This window comes from Protomyctophum parallelum (genome assembly GCF_964188405.1).
Source record: "Protomyctophum parallelum genome assembly, chromosome: 20".
NCBI lineage: Eukaryota > Metazoa > Chordata > Actinopteri > Myctophiformes > Myctophidae > Protomyctophum > Protomyctophum parallelum.
The window spans coordinates 39135963-39152949 of record NC_139718.1 but is presented as its reverse complement, the minus strand read 5'-3'; the positions used below and the strand labels follow the sequence as shown (position 1 = coordinate 39152949).

Here is a 16987-nt window from a genome sequence, read left to right as displayed (position 1 = left end):
TGATGGAGGACGTATTGTAAAAGCAGTGAAATGGGTTTTAATGATGGAGGACGTATTGTAAAAGCAGTGAAATGGGTTTTAATGATGGAGGACGTATTGTAAAAGCAGTGAAATGGGTTTTAATGATGGAGGCCGTATTGTAAAAGCAGTGAAATGGGTTTTAATGATGGAGGACGTATTGTAAAAGCAGTGAAATGGGTTTTAATGATGGAGGACGTATTGTAAAAGCAGTGAAATGGGTTTTAATGATGGAGGCCGTATTGTAAAAGCAGTGCGGTTCCCAAACGTTTTTAGCTTTGAGACCCAAAAAGACAAATGTTATGTCTTCCCCGGTGACCCAAACTAGTGAAAAATAGACTATCTATCTACAAGCAAACTAAAAAAATAATATATATATATATAAATGGAATTTATGGAAAGTGAAATTCTTTATAAAAAAAAGGTTTTTAATTAATTATTAACCCATTAAGACCTGAGGCCGATTCAAAAGAATGTCTTTCTAAATCCTAAACGCAGATAAATAGATAAATAGACAATCTATTCTACGAGCTCACAACGCCCTGCTATTTTCACTTTTTTAGGCCAACATTTGACCAGTTTCCATAGTATAGTTTGGTCGTATTTCTTTTTTTAGGCATTAACCCATTCTGAACGGGAACCCATTTTGGTGTTGGCATCATGTTATGCTTTAGCTATTGAAAAATAGCAGATCTACAAGCTCATAGCGCGCCACCGAGTGGCGCGCTACGAGCTTGTAGGTCTGCTATTTTTGAAAAATCGAAGAGCGACTGACATTTTTTAGAATCTGATCTCAGGTCAGAATGGCTTAATCAGACCAGTGTGTGTCCAGTGGAAACCTCGTATGAATCTGATCTCAGGTCAGAATTCACATGGGGACCCTGGATGTGCGGATGTTGCCACCCACCTGTTGACTGGTTCTCTGGTGAGGGACGAGGCCCTGACTGTACCACTGCCTGGGAGAGAGCGCCTCCCACTGGTCGGGGCATCCTGGGGCATTTCACCAAGACCCTGAAAAACACACGTTTCTACGTGAAGACCTTGTCCTTATAGTCCTTTAGCTGGTCCTATACTGACCATATTCAGACGCCGGCCATCTTGCCAGCAGGGTGCTCAAGCTTCCCCGCACAGCTGCAATGTTGGTGAGTTTGACGTCGTTTAATACAATCAGACGGGACCTTTCTGTTTGGATGAATGGGCCGTCAATGGGAAGCTGCACCTAGTTGGCGCCTCGCTGGCAAGATGCCCCCCCCCCCCACACACACACACACACACACACACACAGTTCTGTGTGGTCACTGCTGTTGTATCCCACTGACTCACATGCCAGTGAGGAGCCCCCACCGGGAGGACCCCTCCTCCTGCCCCAAGCGAACGAACACACAGCCGACAAACCTTTGTCTTGAGAGTGAGAAGGATGTCTCGGACAGTCGGCAGGTCCTTAGCGGGGACGTTTTTCTCCAGGATCTTATCAAAGTCTCGGTGTGACGAGAGGAACAAGAGCATCCGTCGACCAAAGTACCTTAGGAGAGAAACAATTTATAATACACTTATTTGATTAAATGTCCAAATAAATGTTCTTGTGTAATGCTTGAAAAAAAAAAAAACCCTCAAGAACAGCTATACACATGCACACATTTAGTATTTACATGGCCAAATAAATGTAGAGATTGTGGGGAATCGGGTTTTGTTTAGGACGAGAAGCCCTTTTGAGGTTTTACCCTTCAAGACGGGAAGCCATTTGTGGGTTCTTGTTGCCATGTATGAAGGGCAGGCTACAGTATAGCAACATAACATTTGAGTAATTTGGCCTTTTTAGACGTTACCCTGATTTTGGTAATCGGATAACACTGTTTACACGACACTTTTAACCCATTCTGAACGGGAACCCATTTCGGTGTTAGCATCACGTTATGCTTTAGCTATTGAAAAATAGCAGATCTACAAGCTCATAGCGCGCCACAGAGTGGCGCGCTACGAGCTTGTAGGTCTGCTATTTTTTGAAAAATCGAAGAACGACTGACATTTTTTTTAGAATCCGATCTCGGGTCAGAATGGGTTCATCGGACCAGTGTGTTGTCCAGTGGAAACCTCGTATGAATCTGATCTCGGGTCAGAACGGGGTTTAAAAAAAGCAGATCAGTGACTACACAACGGTATACCGTGCTTCCTGTGAGGAGTCCTGAGCCAGCCTGGCCACGGCGGGCACAATTCTGTCCGTGAGATCTTTGCCTCCGGAGAGGAGGCGGGCAGCGCCGACCTTCTCCACCAGGGTGGCCAGATGTTGAGCCGTGCACTTCCGGACCCCCGCATTCAGATTTCTGCACACAAAACGCACATTTATCATTTTAGGCATTTAGCAGACGCTCGTAATCCACTAAATCCAGAGTGATTTAGAGTAAAGCCAGGACGATACATAGAAATAATAAGCTAGGGTCGTAGGTAAACCGCAAAATGCGTTCTATAGCCCTACATAGATAATTTACATTTGACAGAATACCTGAGCATGATGAACGACTCAAACCTAAGCCTCGACTACTCCGTGAACAGAGCCTTGCAATGCATGTGTGTATTATGTATACAATGACACAATGTGACGTAGCTCTGTTTATCGCAGTGCTGTACCCCCTCCTCCAACTGTATATATACTGTATGTATGACTGTATACTGTATATATCTGCCCCATTTTCTTAACCTGGTTTTACCACTTTGTGACACTTGCTTTGGCAATGTTGAACCGGAGCGCGTTTTCTCATGGCAATAAAGCTCCTTTGAATTGAAATTGAATCAACTTGAGGATGAAGAGAGAGGTCGTTTATAATGAAACGGGAAGAAATGTTGAACTCTTCTGATGCCACCATTGACTTCCGGCACTGTGGTTCCCCTTTGACAACAGAACCAACGGGACATTTTAACACTGTGGTTCCCCTTTGACAACAGAACCAACGGGACATTTTAACACCGTGGTTCCCCTTTGACAACAGAACCAACGGGACATTTTAACACTGTGGTTCCCCTTTGACAACAGAACCAACGGGACATTTTAACACTGTGGTTCCCCTTTGACAACAGAACCAACGGGACATTTTAACACTGTGGTTCCCCTTTGACAACAGAACCAACGGGACATTTTAACACTGTGGTTCCCCTTTGACAACAGAACCAACGGGACATTTTAACACCGTGGTTCCCCTTTGACAACAGAACCAACGGGACATTTTAACACTCTGGTTCCCCTTTGACAACAGAACCAACGGGACATTTTAACACTGTGGTTCCCCTTTGACAACAGAACCAACGGGACATTTTAACACTGTGGTTCCCCTTTGACAACAGAACCAACGGGACATTTTAACACTGTGGTTCCCCTTTGACAACAGAACCAACGGGACATTTTAACACCGTGGTTCCCCTTTGACAACAGAACCAACGGGACATTTTAACACTCTGGTTCCCCTTTGACAACAGAACCAACGGGACATTTTAACACTGTGGTTCCCCTTTGACAACAGAACCAACGGGACATTTTAACACTGTGGTTCCCCTTTGACAACAGAACCAACGGGACATTTTAACACTGTGGTTCCCCTTTGACAACAGAACCAACGGGACATTTTAACACTGTGGTTCCCCTTTGACAACAGAACCAACGGGACATTTTAACACTGTGGTTCCCCTTTGACAACAGAACCAACGGGACATTTTAACACTGTGGTTCCCCTTTGACAACAGAACCAACGGGACATTTTAACACTGTGGTTCCCCTTTGACAACAGAACCAACAGGACATTTTAACACTGTGGTTCCCCTTTGACAACAGAACCAACGGGACATTTTAACACTGTGGTTCCCCTTTGACAACAGAACCAACGGGACATTTTAACACTGTGGTTCCCCTTTGACAACAGAACCAACGGGACATTTTAACACTGTGGTTCCCCTTTGACAACAGAACCAACGGGACATTTTAACACTGTGGTTCCCCTTTGACAACAGAACCAACGGGACATTTTAAGCCCTGTTTTTTTCTTTTTAAGGGCCCAGTGATTCGCCCCTGTGAACCGGAAGTAATAATCATTATTAGTTATTTCCAGGGCGGCCGCTATAGTTACTACTACTCTTTGTCAGAAGCGCTAATGTCATAATCGCGAGGTCGCGGCGATACGTTTTTAATCGCAATCCCATCGCCTCAATCTGAGCCTCGATTCCGAGGAAGAACGCCGCTAAAGATCGCGACGTATGTGGACGGAGCAGCAAGGTTATAATAGTTTTGGTTTTTTCATTATAGTTTAGTTTTAGTTAGTTTTGACATATTTTTTTCTAATTCAGTTAGTTTTAGTTAGTTTTTAGAGCGGGTTTGCTAGTTTTAGTTTAGTTTTTATTTTGTGAAAATGCTTAGTTTTAGTTTAGTTTTAGTTTAGTTTTAGTTTAGTTTTAGTTTAGTTTTAGTTTAGTTTTAGTTTAGTTTTAGTTTAGTTTTAGTTTTTTCGTACTTTGGTTTATTTGTAACGAAGTATAGGATTAAAAAAGATCAGAGCAAGTATTGTGTAATAAAAACTCAACAAAAGATACCATTTAAAAGTATATATATTCAGTCTCTGTTGGACAATCAACCATGACATACTTCGCATATTTTCCCATCCTCATCCACAAGGCACTTGCTTGCATCTCCCACACAGTCATATTCGAAGAAATCCCATATTGGGCTGTGGTGGCCACCTGCAAGACCTCAGAAAGGAGGACACTTTTGCGGGGCTCTCTCCCCAGCCCCCCCCCCCCCCCCCCCCCCAAACAGACACACGCAGTGTTTAGAAAAGCGCTATAAAATTCCAGATATTATTATTATTACTATACTATTGCACGCACCTGATTTTCACCACCATCATCTCCAGCAGTATGTCCACAAAGAACATATATTTGCTAATTCAATTAACCTTTTTAAATGATGGGGTACCACAAAGGTCATTCCTTTTATAATCAATTTATTTTATTTCATGTTTAGATATGTTTTATGTTGAATCTCTTTCTTGTGGGGTTTTTTATACAGTCTTATGGTCATCGGTGTGGGACATAGAATGAAGCCAGTAGCCTATGTTCACAGTGCTTTAGCTTCCCTTTCTTTATGATGTCGAGCCATATTGCTCATTAAATGTAGTTTTTCATTTTTCATTTTTGGTTTATTTATCCCTGCATTAACTATACTAAAGTGATTGTGAGAACACACATTCCACAAAAAACAAACAGACCATCCCACTGGCAGTGTTGACAGGTTTTGGAAGAGAAACAAGCAACCATGTCTATGAAAACAAGCCCAAAAGAAGCCTGACTAGGCTTAGTAGGCTATTTTTTTATAACAAGGCCAAAGTCGCTTATAATTAAGCGGACATGGCAACGTCTCCTCTCTCTTTTTAAGACAGAGGGAGTGTGGCTGGCTCGCTGCGGAGCTGAGCAGCTCTGCGGAGATTTTAATACAGAGACAACGTAAATGACAGTTATGACACAAGCACTGTATATCACACAAAACCGGACAATTATGTGTCCGGCCAGAGGTTGAGTTGGGAGGAGGACAGGTGGTTCTAAAACCGGACTGTCCGGCGTGAAACCGGACGTCTGGCCACTCTTTCTGCCAACTTTTGCCATTTTTGCGAGATGCAAGCAGCAGCATTAAAACTTGAAGCGACCACGGGGCTGCACTGCAGAATGTAAACACGGGTCGTAAAGCGTTGTGACATGCTGCCTTACGGTGCTGAAAAGTGCCGTAAAAACGGCTCGGGAAATAAGGAAAAGAACCGAATTCATTTAAAAGGTTTATATTCTAAATGTCCGTAAGGCATATAAATATTGATAAAAAAACGATAACGAATGCCATTTTGTCTATCATTTCAGTTCGTTTTAGTTAGTTTTGTGAACACACAATACAGTTTTAGTTTAGTTATCGTTTTTTAATTTATTTTAGTTTCAGTTTAGTTTCAGTTAACTAAAATGTTTTTTTAATTCTAGTTTTCGTTTTTTCGTTAGTTATAGTTAACTATAATAACCTTGCGGAGCAGAATAATTTCAATGAAGTGCGTCTAAACAGATGAATGACGAGATACCTCGACAGTGGCACAGATTGTGTTTTTTAACCCATTTTTGGGGGCGGGAACCCCTTTTGGTGTTAGCGTTACGTTGTGCTTTAGCTATTGAAAAATAGCAGATCTACAAGCTTGTAGGTCTGCTATTTTTGAAAAACCCGACCGAACGACTGACACGGAAACACAGCCTTTTCAGAAAACCGTCGGGATGTAGAAGACACTTTATAGAATCTGATCTCGGGTCAGAACGGGTTAACGGACGAACGACATCGGCACAGATCGTGTGTGTGTGTGTGTTTTTTTTTTCAAGTGAAAGTGAACCGAAGGGAGGAGTATCCTGACCCGAGTCCTCCCGCCATCAGGGCGTAGATGCCGCGGACGGGGGTGCAGTGCTGCACCATGCGCTCCAGCGCGGCGTCCGTGTGCTGGCGGATGAAGGCGTTGGTCTCCCCGGCCTTCCGCAGCAGCGCCCCGGCCGTGGCCTCCAGCTCCTGGTCCATGTTCCTCTGCAGGTGGAGGTACAGGTCGCCCAGCGTCACCACCGCCACCCGGGACACGCCCGAACGCAGGTTCTTGATCTGTGGGACACAACGACGACCAACGTTTTGATATCGATGAAAAAAAGCCGCTAGGACGTCGTGTACAACACGGTATACAGTGGGTTGGATTAGTTAGACGTATACGGTCTGAATGTGTTTAACCCATTCTGACCTGAGATCAGATTCATTACGAGGTTTCCACTGGACAACACACTGGTCTGATGAACCCATTCTGACCTGAGATCAGATTCTAAGAATGTCAGTTGCTCTTCGATTTTTCAAAAATAGCAGACCTACAAGCTCGTAGCGCGCCACTCGGTGGCGCGCTATGAGCTTGTAGATCGCCAACGCAGACGCGCGTCAAAACAGCCGCCTCCCGTTATTTTCAATGAACCTATCGCAACACCGGCGGCGGCGTCCGTCCGGCCGACCGACGCGCGTTCACGCCTCGCCCGACGCTCCGATACGCCGCTGTTGTATTTTCCAGGCGTTGGAACCGCGCGGCGGTCCCACCGTGGACCAGGCCTCTTCACGGAGCCCATATCAGAAGTGTGACCGCGTGGACCCCGGGCCTCACAGAGCACGACCTGAACCAGACGTGGACCAGGCCCCTCCATGGAGCCCACCCTGTCTATCTCTCTCTCTTCTATTCTTTCTTCCTATTCCCCTCTCTCCCCCCCCTCTCCCCCCCGACACGGTGGAGGCAGATGGCCGCCCACCCTATAGAGTCGGGTTCTGCCTGACGTTGCTTCCTAAAAGGGGAGTTTTTCGTTACCATTGTCGTTACCCAACGAGACAACTTGTTGTGATTTGACACTTTAGTAAAATTGAAGTGTGTGTGTGTGTGTGTGTGTGTGTGTGTGTGTGTGTGTGTGTGTGTGTGTGTGTGTGTGTGTGTGTGTGTGTGTGTGTGTGTGTGTGTGTGTGTGTGTGTGTGTGTGTGTGTGTGTGTGTGTGTGTGTGTGTGTGTGTGTGTGTGTGTGCGTGTGTGCGCGTACCTCTTGAATGAGAATCAGACACACGTCGTGGAGCTTGTTGAGCACGGTGTCTGAATGGTTCTGTGTCAGGCTGCGCAGGGCGTTCAGACCTCGAATCTTATCCTCCCTGCATTCACCACAACGACAGACATCACAACAACAGACATCACAACAGACAGACATCACAACAGACATCACTGGCCACATGTTCATAACGCAGCTTCGTTCATTTGCCATTTTAACCCAGTTAGAGCTGAAGCCGATTCTGCAAAATGTCTTCTAAATCCTGTTCAAATCAGCGTCACCTGTCAGCTTAGGAGCGTTAGGAGAGTACAAAGTTTTGAGTTACAAATGTTTGCTTTAAAATATATATATACCGGTATATATATATATTCAAAGATTTGCATACGTTTTCACGATTAGATCCACGAGTTTGGCCAGGGGAGATATTGGTCTTATGAGCTTAAACCCCATTCCGGGCTGGCGGGAACCCCTTTTGGGGAGTTTTAAGCATTATGTAATACTTTAGGTAGGTCTGCTATTTTTATTTTTTTAATCGTGAAAATGCGGCACAAATCTTTGAACATTATATTCTTTCAGGAGACTCTTTATTTAGTTTTATTCGACGTGGGGCCTAAATGGGTTAAGGCCGCAGTACCGCTTGTTCACCAGTAGGTGTCCTACCAGACACCAGGGTCAATGGAAGACTAGAGAGACCGCCTCCAAGTTAATCACTGTATAGATGTGTGCTTAAAATACCTTCCAAGTGCAGCTTTAAAATCCAACGCTTTAAAATCCTGCGTGTGTGTGTGTGTGCGTGTGTGTGTGTGCTCGTGCTCACCAGTCTTCTGAGCTGAGGAGTTTGAAGCTCTGCGTCAGAGCCAGCTCGGGATCAGAGAAGGGCCGTAGCTCCGAAGATTCTGTCACATCTCTCGTCTGGCTGGGAGTACCTGGGGACAGCTCGTCTGCACGGCCACACACACACACACACACACACGCACACACACACGCACACACACACACACACACACACGCGCACACACACACAGTTTCACGTTACGCCTTGTAGGTCTGCTATATTTGAAAAACCGAAGAACCACTGACATTAGAAACATGGCTTTTTCCAGAAAACCGTCAGGATGTTAGAAGACATTTTGTAGAATCTGATCTCAGGTCAGAACGGGTTAACACCCGGCGCTGCTGACCTGAGCTGTGGGAGAGGGAGGGCCGTGTCCCACCGAGGCGGGGCGAGCGGCGGGCGCGGGGCAGCGTCCTGGCGCTGGGCGGCAGCGTAGGGGGACTGGGCTGGTGGCGCTGCAGGCTGCTGGAGCTCCGGCCGGGGCTCTGGGGCACCGAGGGGCTGGCCGAGGAGGGGCTCTGGGGCACCGAGGGGCTGGCCGAGGAGGGGCTCTGGGGCACCGAGGGGCTGGCCGAGGAGGGGCTCTGGGGCACCGAGGGGCTGGCCGAGGAGGGGCTCTGGGGCACCGAGGGGCTGGCCGAGGAGGGGCTCTCATCGGGCGGAGGTTCCACCTTGGTGGAGGTCAACGTGCTGCCGTTCAGTCGCAGATCTACGGCGACAGGGGAAAAAGCCAACAGAAGTCACGTGAAACCACATTAGACCCCGTTACTTAACACCTATAGGTCGTTTGTTATACCTTTTCAAGCTGGGAACCCCTCTGTCATTTTAGTTGTTGCCATATATATATAATCTATCGCTGCTGTCGTGCAGAAATCTTTCATCTCCGTATTTTAAGTTCAAAATGCGGCGCGAAATGTTGCGTTTCGAGTTTTTTTTTTTTTTGTCGTTTTTTTTTTTTTAATCCTGAAAAGTAACCGTTTTGGACATATGAAGTTCACATCCGACAGAGACGTATTCGTAGCTGACCACATTAACCCTTAACGGGCATCCCCGTTTTTTGGGGTGAATTTTCAAAACATTCCAGTGAGCTTATAGCCGGTATAACAAACTCACTAGGCGACACGTTGAGCTTGACTTGTACATCTGCTCATTTTCAGCAAGCGACGCCATCGGATGAATAATTCAGGTTTCAGTGTCCGACTGGTCCAGGCTTAGACATCTTTATTCTTTACCAGACAGACTGTTCAGACTATAATCCGATTCCGATCTGGATAGGCCAAAAGCAAATCTTTCTCACCTCTGCCGTCGGGTGGCGTGACGTCATCGGCGGGCCACTCGGACAGCATCTGTTTGACCCGTCGTCTGTCTGTCTGGACGTCCGTCTGTCTCTCTCGCGCGTGTTCCACCTGAAGCACCTCCGACCAATCCAGTCGCTGAGGCCGTGTGCTGTCGCGACCACACCTGGCAACCCTGACCCTCTCCTGCACACAGAAAACACACCAGGGAGAGGCTTTTAGGTTTAGTTTTCCTCCACTTGGCAGAACCTTTAAAATTCTACCGATTTTAAAAACACAATCATTCTGTTGTTTCTCCGTAGCACTGGTCTCCCAAAGTGGGGGAACAGCCAGGGACCCCCAGGTCTTCTTGGCAGGGTATTCCAAAATGGCTGTTCTATACAAGCTCACAATGTGTCACAATGCAACACGTCATAAGCTTGTACATTGTTTTTGACAAATGTTTTTCCCCCAGTGTCAATTATCTAACGTAATCCTGGGACGCTGCACTTCCTCTGCCGACCTGGGGGGGGGCAGCGGAACTGACCTCGTGTCTCCTTCTATGCATTGAGTAGTCCGAGCTGCTTCTTTTCACAAATGTTTGGAAGTCATTGACCAATCTTCTCTCCTGGGTGTCCCTGGCACAAACATCCTTTCAAAATGGAGGTCCGAATACATATATTGTCACTTTGTGTGTCATGAACATGTTTGAGGACCTCTGCGTGATATTCTTTTGTCGTCCACGCAGCGCACCACAGAGCGACATACTGCACCTTAGCCTCGTGCGGCGCCGGGCTGTCGGCGTGGGCTTCGTGGTGGCAGCCGGACATGGCGTGACCGTAGACGGCCCTCAAGGGACTGCTGGGGGACCCGGCCCCGCCGCCGCCGTCAGCCTGCTGCTCAGGCGTCGTCTCAGCGACTCCCTGGCGACTGGAGAACACGGCCGAGCCAAACACGCCTGGGGGGGGAAAGGACGGACAGGTGAGGCCACGCAGACAGCTAGACAGACGTGACGTACTCATGCCCCACTAATTGAATGATTGAATTGAAGCCACGCGAGAACTAATATGAGAAGTGCGTGTTGTTTTGCACATGTTCCAGAGTACTGTTGGAAGGAGAACTAATATGAGAAGTGTGTGTTGTTTTGCACATGTTCCAGAGTACTGTTGGAAGGAGAACTAATATGAGAAGTGTGTGTTGTTTTGCACATGTTCCAGAGTACTGTTGGAAGGAGAACTAATATGAGAAGTGTGTGTTGTTTTGCACATGTTCCAGAGTACTGTTGGAAGGAGAACTAATATGAGAAGTGTGTGTTGTTTTGCACATGTTCCAGAGTACTGTTGGAAGGAAAGGCCCGTCAGAAAGGGTTCTTAGACCAGAGACGGCCTTTGGTCTGACTGCAGGGCAGGCAATTGTGTTTGGTTTCTCAAATCTGTCCTTTTAGTACCGACGGTTTTATTTGCAAGTGATCAGATCTGATTTGTGCATTCAGACATGGTTGGAACCAGGGACGAATAGTTTTCATAATCCTCATGGGGGCCCGTGCCGCAGTCTGTCTGCGTTCAAACGCAGCTATGACCCAGAACAGAACACAGCAGTCTGTCTGCGTTCAAACGCAGCTATGACCCAGAACAGAACACAGCAGTCTGTCTGCGTTCAAACGCAGCTATGACCCAGAACGGAACACAGCAGTCTGTCTGCGTTCAAACGCAGCTATGACCCAGAACAGAACACAGCAGTCTGTCTGCGTTCAAACGCAGCTATGACCCAGAACAGAACACAGCAGTCTGTCTGCGTTCAAACGCAGCTATGACCCAGAACAGAACACAGCAGTCTGTCTGCGTTCAAACGCAGCTATGACCCAGAACGGAACACGGCAGTCTGTCTGCGTTCAAACGCAGCTATGACCCAGAACAGAACACAGCAGTCTGTCTGCGTTCAAACGCAGCTATGACCCAGAACAGAACACAGCAGTCTGTCTGCGTTCAAACGCAGCTATGACCCAGAACGGAACACGGCAGTCTGTCTGCGTTCAAACGCAGCTATGACCCAGAACGGAACACAGCAGTCTGTCTGCGTTCAAACGCAGCTATGACCCAGAACGGAACACGGCAGTCTGTCTGCGTTCAAACGCAGCTATGACCCAGAACGGAACACGGCAGTCTGTCTGCGTTCAAACGCAGCTATGACCCAGAACAGAACACAGCAGTCTGTCTGCGTTCAAACGCAGCTATGACCCAGAACGGAACACGGCAGTCTGTCTGCGTTCAAACGCAGCTATGACCCAGAACGGAACACAGCAGTCTGTCTGCGTTCAAACGCAGCTATGACCCAGAACGGAACACAGCAGTCTGTCTGCGTTCAAACGCAGCTATGACCCAGAACAGAACACGGCAGTCTGTCTGCGTTCAAACGCAGCTATGACCCAGAACAGAACACAGCAGTCTGTCTGCGTTCAAACGCAGCTATGACCCAGAACAGAACACGGCAGTCTGTCTGCGTTCAAACGCAGCTATGACCCAGAACAGAACACAGCAGTCTGTCTGCGTTCAAACGCAGCTATGACCCAGACGCTGAGTAGATGAGTGAACAACAATGACTGACCCTTTCCCACCACTCCGTCAGGCATCATGTCTGTGACCGGTGAACTCCTGTTGCTGTAGCTCTGACACCCTGGTGGACACAGGAGGCATTGGCATGAATGCATTAGATTATTGATAAATTATTACACTACGCCAGACATTCCCAGTCCGTGTTTATATTGCAACTGGGACAAGACTTTATTGATAACGTAACAGTAAGACACTGAACTATAACCCATTCTGACCTGAGATCAGATTCATACGAGGTTTCCACTGGACACACACTGGTCTGATTAACCCATTCTGACCTGAGATCAGATTCTAAAAAATGTCAGTCGTTCTTCGATTTTTTTCAAAAATAGCAGACCTACAAGCTTGTATCGCGCCACTCGGTGGCGCGCTATGAGCTTGTAGATCTGCTATTTTTCAATAGCTAAAGCATAACATGATGCTAACACCAAAATGGGTTCCCGTTCAGAATGGGTTAAAACCTTGAACCTCTTGTGTTTTCTTTGCGATACAGAAAATTAGGAACTTAAAAGTATACAATGTTTGTTCTATTGATCCAAGCCGGAACACAATTGATTGATCGATCGCTAACCCATGAAAACCTGGAAAGCATCTGCGTCATTTTTCCGATTGTAACTTTAACCGTTATATTATATACGTTTGGCTATTCAAAGATAGCAGGCATACAAGCTCATGGCACTTTGTGCCACGCTATGAGCTCGTAGATGTGCTGTTTTAAGATCTCGCTCCTTACAGGAAACGTATATATTGGGGGTTTTTCCGTGTAGACTTTGGACACTGACTGACCGACCTTTGGCAGGCCTCAGAGCTCTGATTGGCTCACTTTGGACACTGACTGACCGACCTTTGGCAGGCCTCAGAGCTCTGATTGGCTCGCGGCAGGTGGGTCTGACCGGCGTCTCAGAGGGCGTGGTCGTAGCGTCCTCGTCGTCGGCTTGCGTCCGTCCGTTGGAGTAGGAGACTCTCTGGCCAACGATGCCCACTTCGGGCGAGGCTTTGTCCTTCTTGGAAAAGCCTAGAGAGAGACAGAGAGAGAGAGAGAGAGAGAGAGACACACACACACACACACACACACACACACACACACGTGTAGGAATGAGGGCCTGCGTTTGAAGTGAGACGATTACAGCACAATGGCATACAATTGTAGAACGTCTCCCTTCTCTCTTAACCTTGTAAGCTGCTGAAGTCCATGGACAGAGAACACCTGAGTTTGGTGGAAGGCACTCTCGCAGTGGGAGGCTTCGCCGCTGAGCAGGCAGAGTTCCCGGGGCTGTTGACAACATGGTGACGAGAGAGAGAGAGAGAGAGAGAGAGAGAGAGAGAGAGAGGTTGAATCACATGTTTTCAAAATGGGGCATTTGATATTGAAGGAGAATTCCATGCTAGAAGGCTTTCTTACCTTTCTTTGTAGTCGTTACGTCCCCACCAAAGAGGTCCAGGTGGGTTTTTTTGTGCAAAAACTCCTTTTTGGCTATTTCCCCTACCATAAGCCCTCAATGAATTGCATTGAATGGGAATTGAATGGGGCTATGGGGTGTTGTGCTAATTCACTTATTTCCATCGAAATAAGTAGTAAAGTGTGCCGCTTGGGATATTATTTACATTATGAAGAGAGGATATATACAACAAAAAAAAGCCATGGAAATAAGTGAATTAGCACAACACCCCATAGCCCCATTCAATTCCCATTCAATGCAATTCATTTAGGGCTTATGGTAGGGGAAATAGCCAATAAGGAGCTTTTGCCCAAAATAACACCTGGATCTCCTTGGTGGGGGCGTAACGACTACAAAGAAAGGTAAGAAATCCTTTTAGTATGGAATTCTCCTTTAATGCTGTACCTATTCACGAGTTTGGGATGTAGTCCTACACCTGCCACGTTGGGGACCAACGCAGGCGTTTCAGTTTGTCTGATTGGCATGGAACTAATGTTCTACGCTACGCCAATCAGACACATTGATGACATCTGTGTTGGTCCCCAACTTTGTGATAGCCTCAGACTGTAGATGTCAGGGTTCAATCCCCACCCCGAGTCATACAGTACCAAACACTGTGAAAATACCAAATGGTGCCAATGCCTCCCTGCCGGGGCCGGATTTAGCTATTGAAAATAGCAGATCTACAAGCAAGAGCTTGTAGATCTGCTATTTTTGAAAAATCTTGAAAATGTGGCGCAAATCTTTGAATATATATTCTTTCAGAGCGAACATTTTTAACTCAAATCTTTGCTTCTTTGGAACAACATATTTTCGTGGCCAAATACAGATAATTCTAGGGGTCCTTGGCATGAAAAAGGTTGAGCACCACTGACATAGAAACTTAAACCCATTTCGACCTGAACTCAGTTTTCTTTTCTTTTTTTGCGGTTTTCTGAAAAACCCATGATCTACAAGCTCGTAGCGCAGCACTCGGTGCCGCGCGATACGAGCTTGTAGGTCTGCTATTTTTGAAAAATCGAAGAGCGACTGACATTTCTAGAATCTGATCTCAGGTCAGAATAGGTTAATCAGACCAGTGTGTGTCCAGTGGAAACCTCGTATGAATCTGATCTCAGGTCAGAATGGGTTAAAGAGCCGTCCTCCTAACGCTATGGACCAGAGCTAGTCCCGACCCACAGGTTGAGAACCGCCGGGTTGAACCATGAGCAATCTAAAAACAATGAACAGTAAGAGTGCGAGTGCTTTGTGACCTGTAGCCCATTATTCTGCCATATAGAGGCATATTGGCCTTACAGACACCCTGTCATGGATTCCATTCCAGTCTTATTGATCCCCTTCATCGATTTCCCTCACGATTGTCCAGACTCTCGGGGGGGATAACGGACGACCCTTCACCTCCACTACCTGCTGCAGTTAAAAGCTGTTGTTTTAGCGAACGCGTTGAAGACGGTACACTGCTGAACATTTTACACCGTGCATCGCCGGCATGCGTCGTCTCATATCGGATGTGTTGCCGTCTGCTCACGCACTGGGCATGTTCTCCCCTCCTCTAATTAACCCCATTTAAGGGAAAAAGCCTTCTAAATTATTAACAGTTTTCTGAAAAATCTATGTTTCTATGTCAGTGGTGCTCAACCTTTTCCATGTCAAGGACCCCCGGAATTATCTCTATTTGGCCGCAGACCCCTATCTGAAAATATGTAGTTCCAGGGACCCCCCCCAGAAGTGAAGATTTGAGTAAAAATGTTCACTCTGTAATAATATATATTCAAAGATTTGAGGCACATTTTCACGATTTTTCAAAAATAGCAGACCCACAAGTTCATAGCGCGGCACTCGGTGCCGCGCTATGAGCTTGTAGATCTGCTATTTTAAGAGCGGCGCCACACTTTCAAACACTTCTATCTGAGACTGGATGCCATCATTGTTCTTCTCCATTTGTCGGGAAGAAACCACCTAACTCCAAAATGGTAATTTTTCAGGAAATTAAGAAAACCGGATATTTTGAAAACAAAGCAACACTGCCTCAGCAAACTTGGTGGTGTTGTGACTTTATTTATTGCCAATTAATTCCATGAGAGAGGGAGAGGTGGTGGAGTTAGTTGCTTTAGCAGACAGTTTGAGGGTCCAATGGAGTTAAGAGGTTTTGTCCAAGGCGGGGTTTTTTTTTCCCTACTTTCCATTGGTTCAATATTTTCGAAACACACAGACGTAAAGGGTGTTCAATAGCACCGATTTATGCAAAGAAATCAAAAACCTCAAAAGTGGAGTTAAGAGGTTTCCATCCCGACAGCAACGGTATAATACCGTACATGTACAAACAATGTCATCCTCTCCCCGTTTCGAGCCTGGCTCGCCAAACCATGCAAGTCCCACAACAGACGCAAAGCAAAGGAAGAATTCACTCTTTGTTTTACGATCATTAAACACGGCCATAAATAATCTGGGAGTCAATAAGGGAAAGGGATGTTGTTGTCAGTCTTTGCAACGTTGGTACCGGTTCCAACACCAGATGGATATTGGGTCATCACATAGCCTCATCATCGCAACTACTGGCGTACTTTCAACAATGCATAAAATAGGGCTTAACCCATTCTGACCTGAGATCAGATTCTAAAAATGTCTGTTCTTGAAAATCAGTCAGTCGCTCTTCGATTTTTCAAAAATAGCAGACCTACAAGCTCGTAGATCAGACCTATGAGCTTGTAGATCTGCTATTTTCGAAAAGCTAAAGCATAACACAATGCCAACACCAAAAGGGGTACCCGCCCAGAACGTGTTTTAAATGGTTAGTGTCACTCGGGGAAAAAATAACCGCAAACTACACAAGCGATCTGGCGATTTTTGGGTTTTGAAAGTGGCCAAAGCAAAACGTCACGAGAAAACAAACGTTGGAAATTGGAATCCATGCTTGATCCAAACAGTGTGGTCCCCCCCCTTCCTTCCAATACCTCCTCGTTTTGGGCTCAGCGACGGCAGAGCTGGGCGGCGAGCATAAGCTGGAGAGGCTGCTCTCGCTGCAGGCCGGACTGGTGACCGCGGGGGAGTCCAGGCCCAGCTCCTCCAGCCTCATGGCCGAGTCCGGGCTGTCCGGTTCCGGGTCCGACCCGCTCAGGCTCATCTTGGCTCTCTTCTTGGCCGCGCTGTTGCGCAGCGAGCGCAGGGAATTCAGCATCTGTTCCAAGAAAAAGA

At 46.7% G+C, this 16987-nt stretch overlaps 1 protein-coding gene across 1 annotated transcript in view; it reads right to left on the bottom strand.

Annotated features, from left to right (window-relative positions):
- The window catches only part of togaram1 (TOG array regulator of axonemal microtubules 1), a 40580-nt gene that overhangs the window by 9722 nt on the left and 13871 nt on the right, over nucleotides 1-16987 (bottom strand). The window contains exons 6-18 of the mRNA XM_083791723.1: nucleotides 16747-16970; nucleotides 13526-13626; nucleotides 13198-13368; nucleotides 12346-12414; nucleotides 10515-10699; nucleotides 9765-9948; nucleotides 8814-9176; nucleotides 8450-8573; nucleotides 7630-7735; nucleotides 6435-6670; nucleotides 2181-2339; nucleotides 1414-1540; nucleotides 926-1029 (exon numbers count right to left, since the gene is read on the bottom strand). Of these exons, the coding sequence (XP_083647849.1) occupies nucleotides 926-1029; nucleotides 1414-1540; nucleotides 2181-2339; nucleotides 6435-6670; nucleotides 7630-7735; nucleotides 8450-8573; nucleotides 8814-9176; nucleotides 9765-9948; nucleotides 10515-10699; nucleotides 12346-12414; nucleotides 13198-13368; nucleotides 13526-13626; nucleotides 16747-16970 (2153 nt within the window). The remainder of the gene's footprint in view (nucleotides 1-925; nucleotides 1030-1413; nucleotides 1541-2180; nucleotides 2340-6434; nucleotides 6671-7629; nucleotides 7736-8449; nucleotides 8574-8813; nucleotides 9177-9764; nucleotides 9949-10514; nucleotides 10700-12345; nucleotides 12415-13197; nucleotides 13369-13525; nucleotides 13627-16746; nucleotides 16971-16987) is intronic.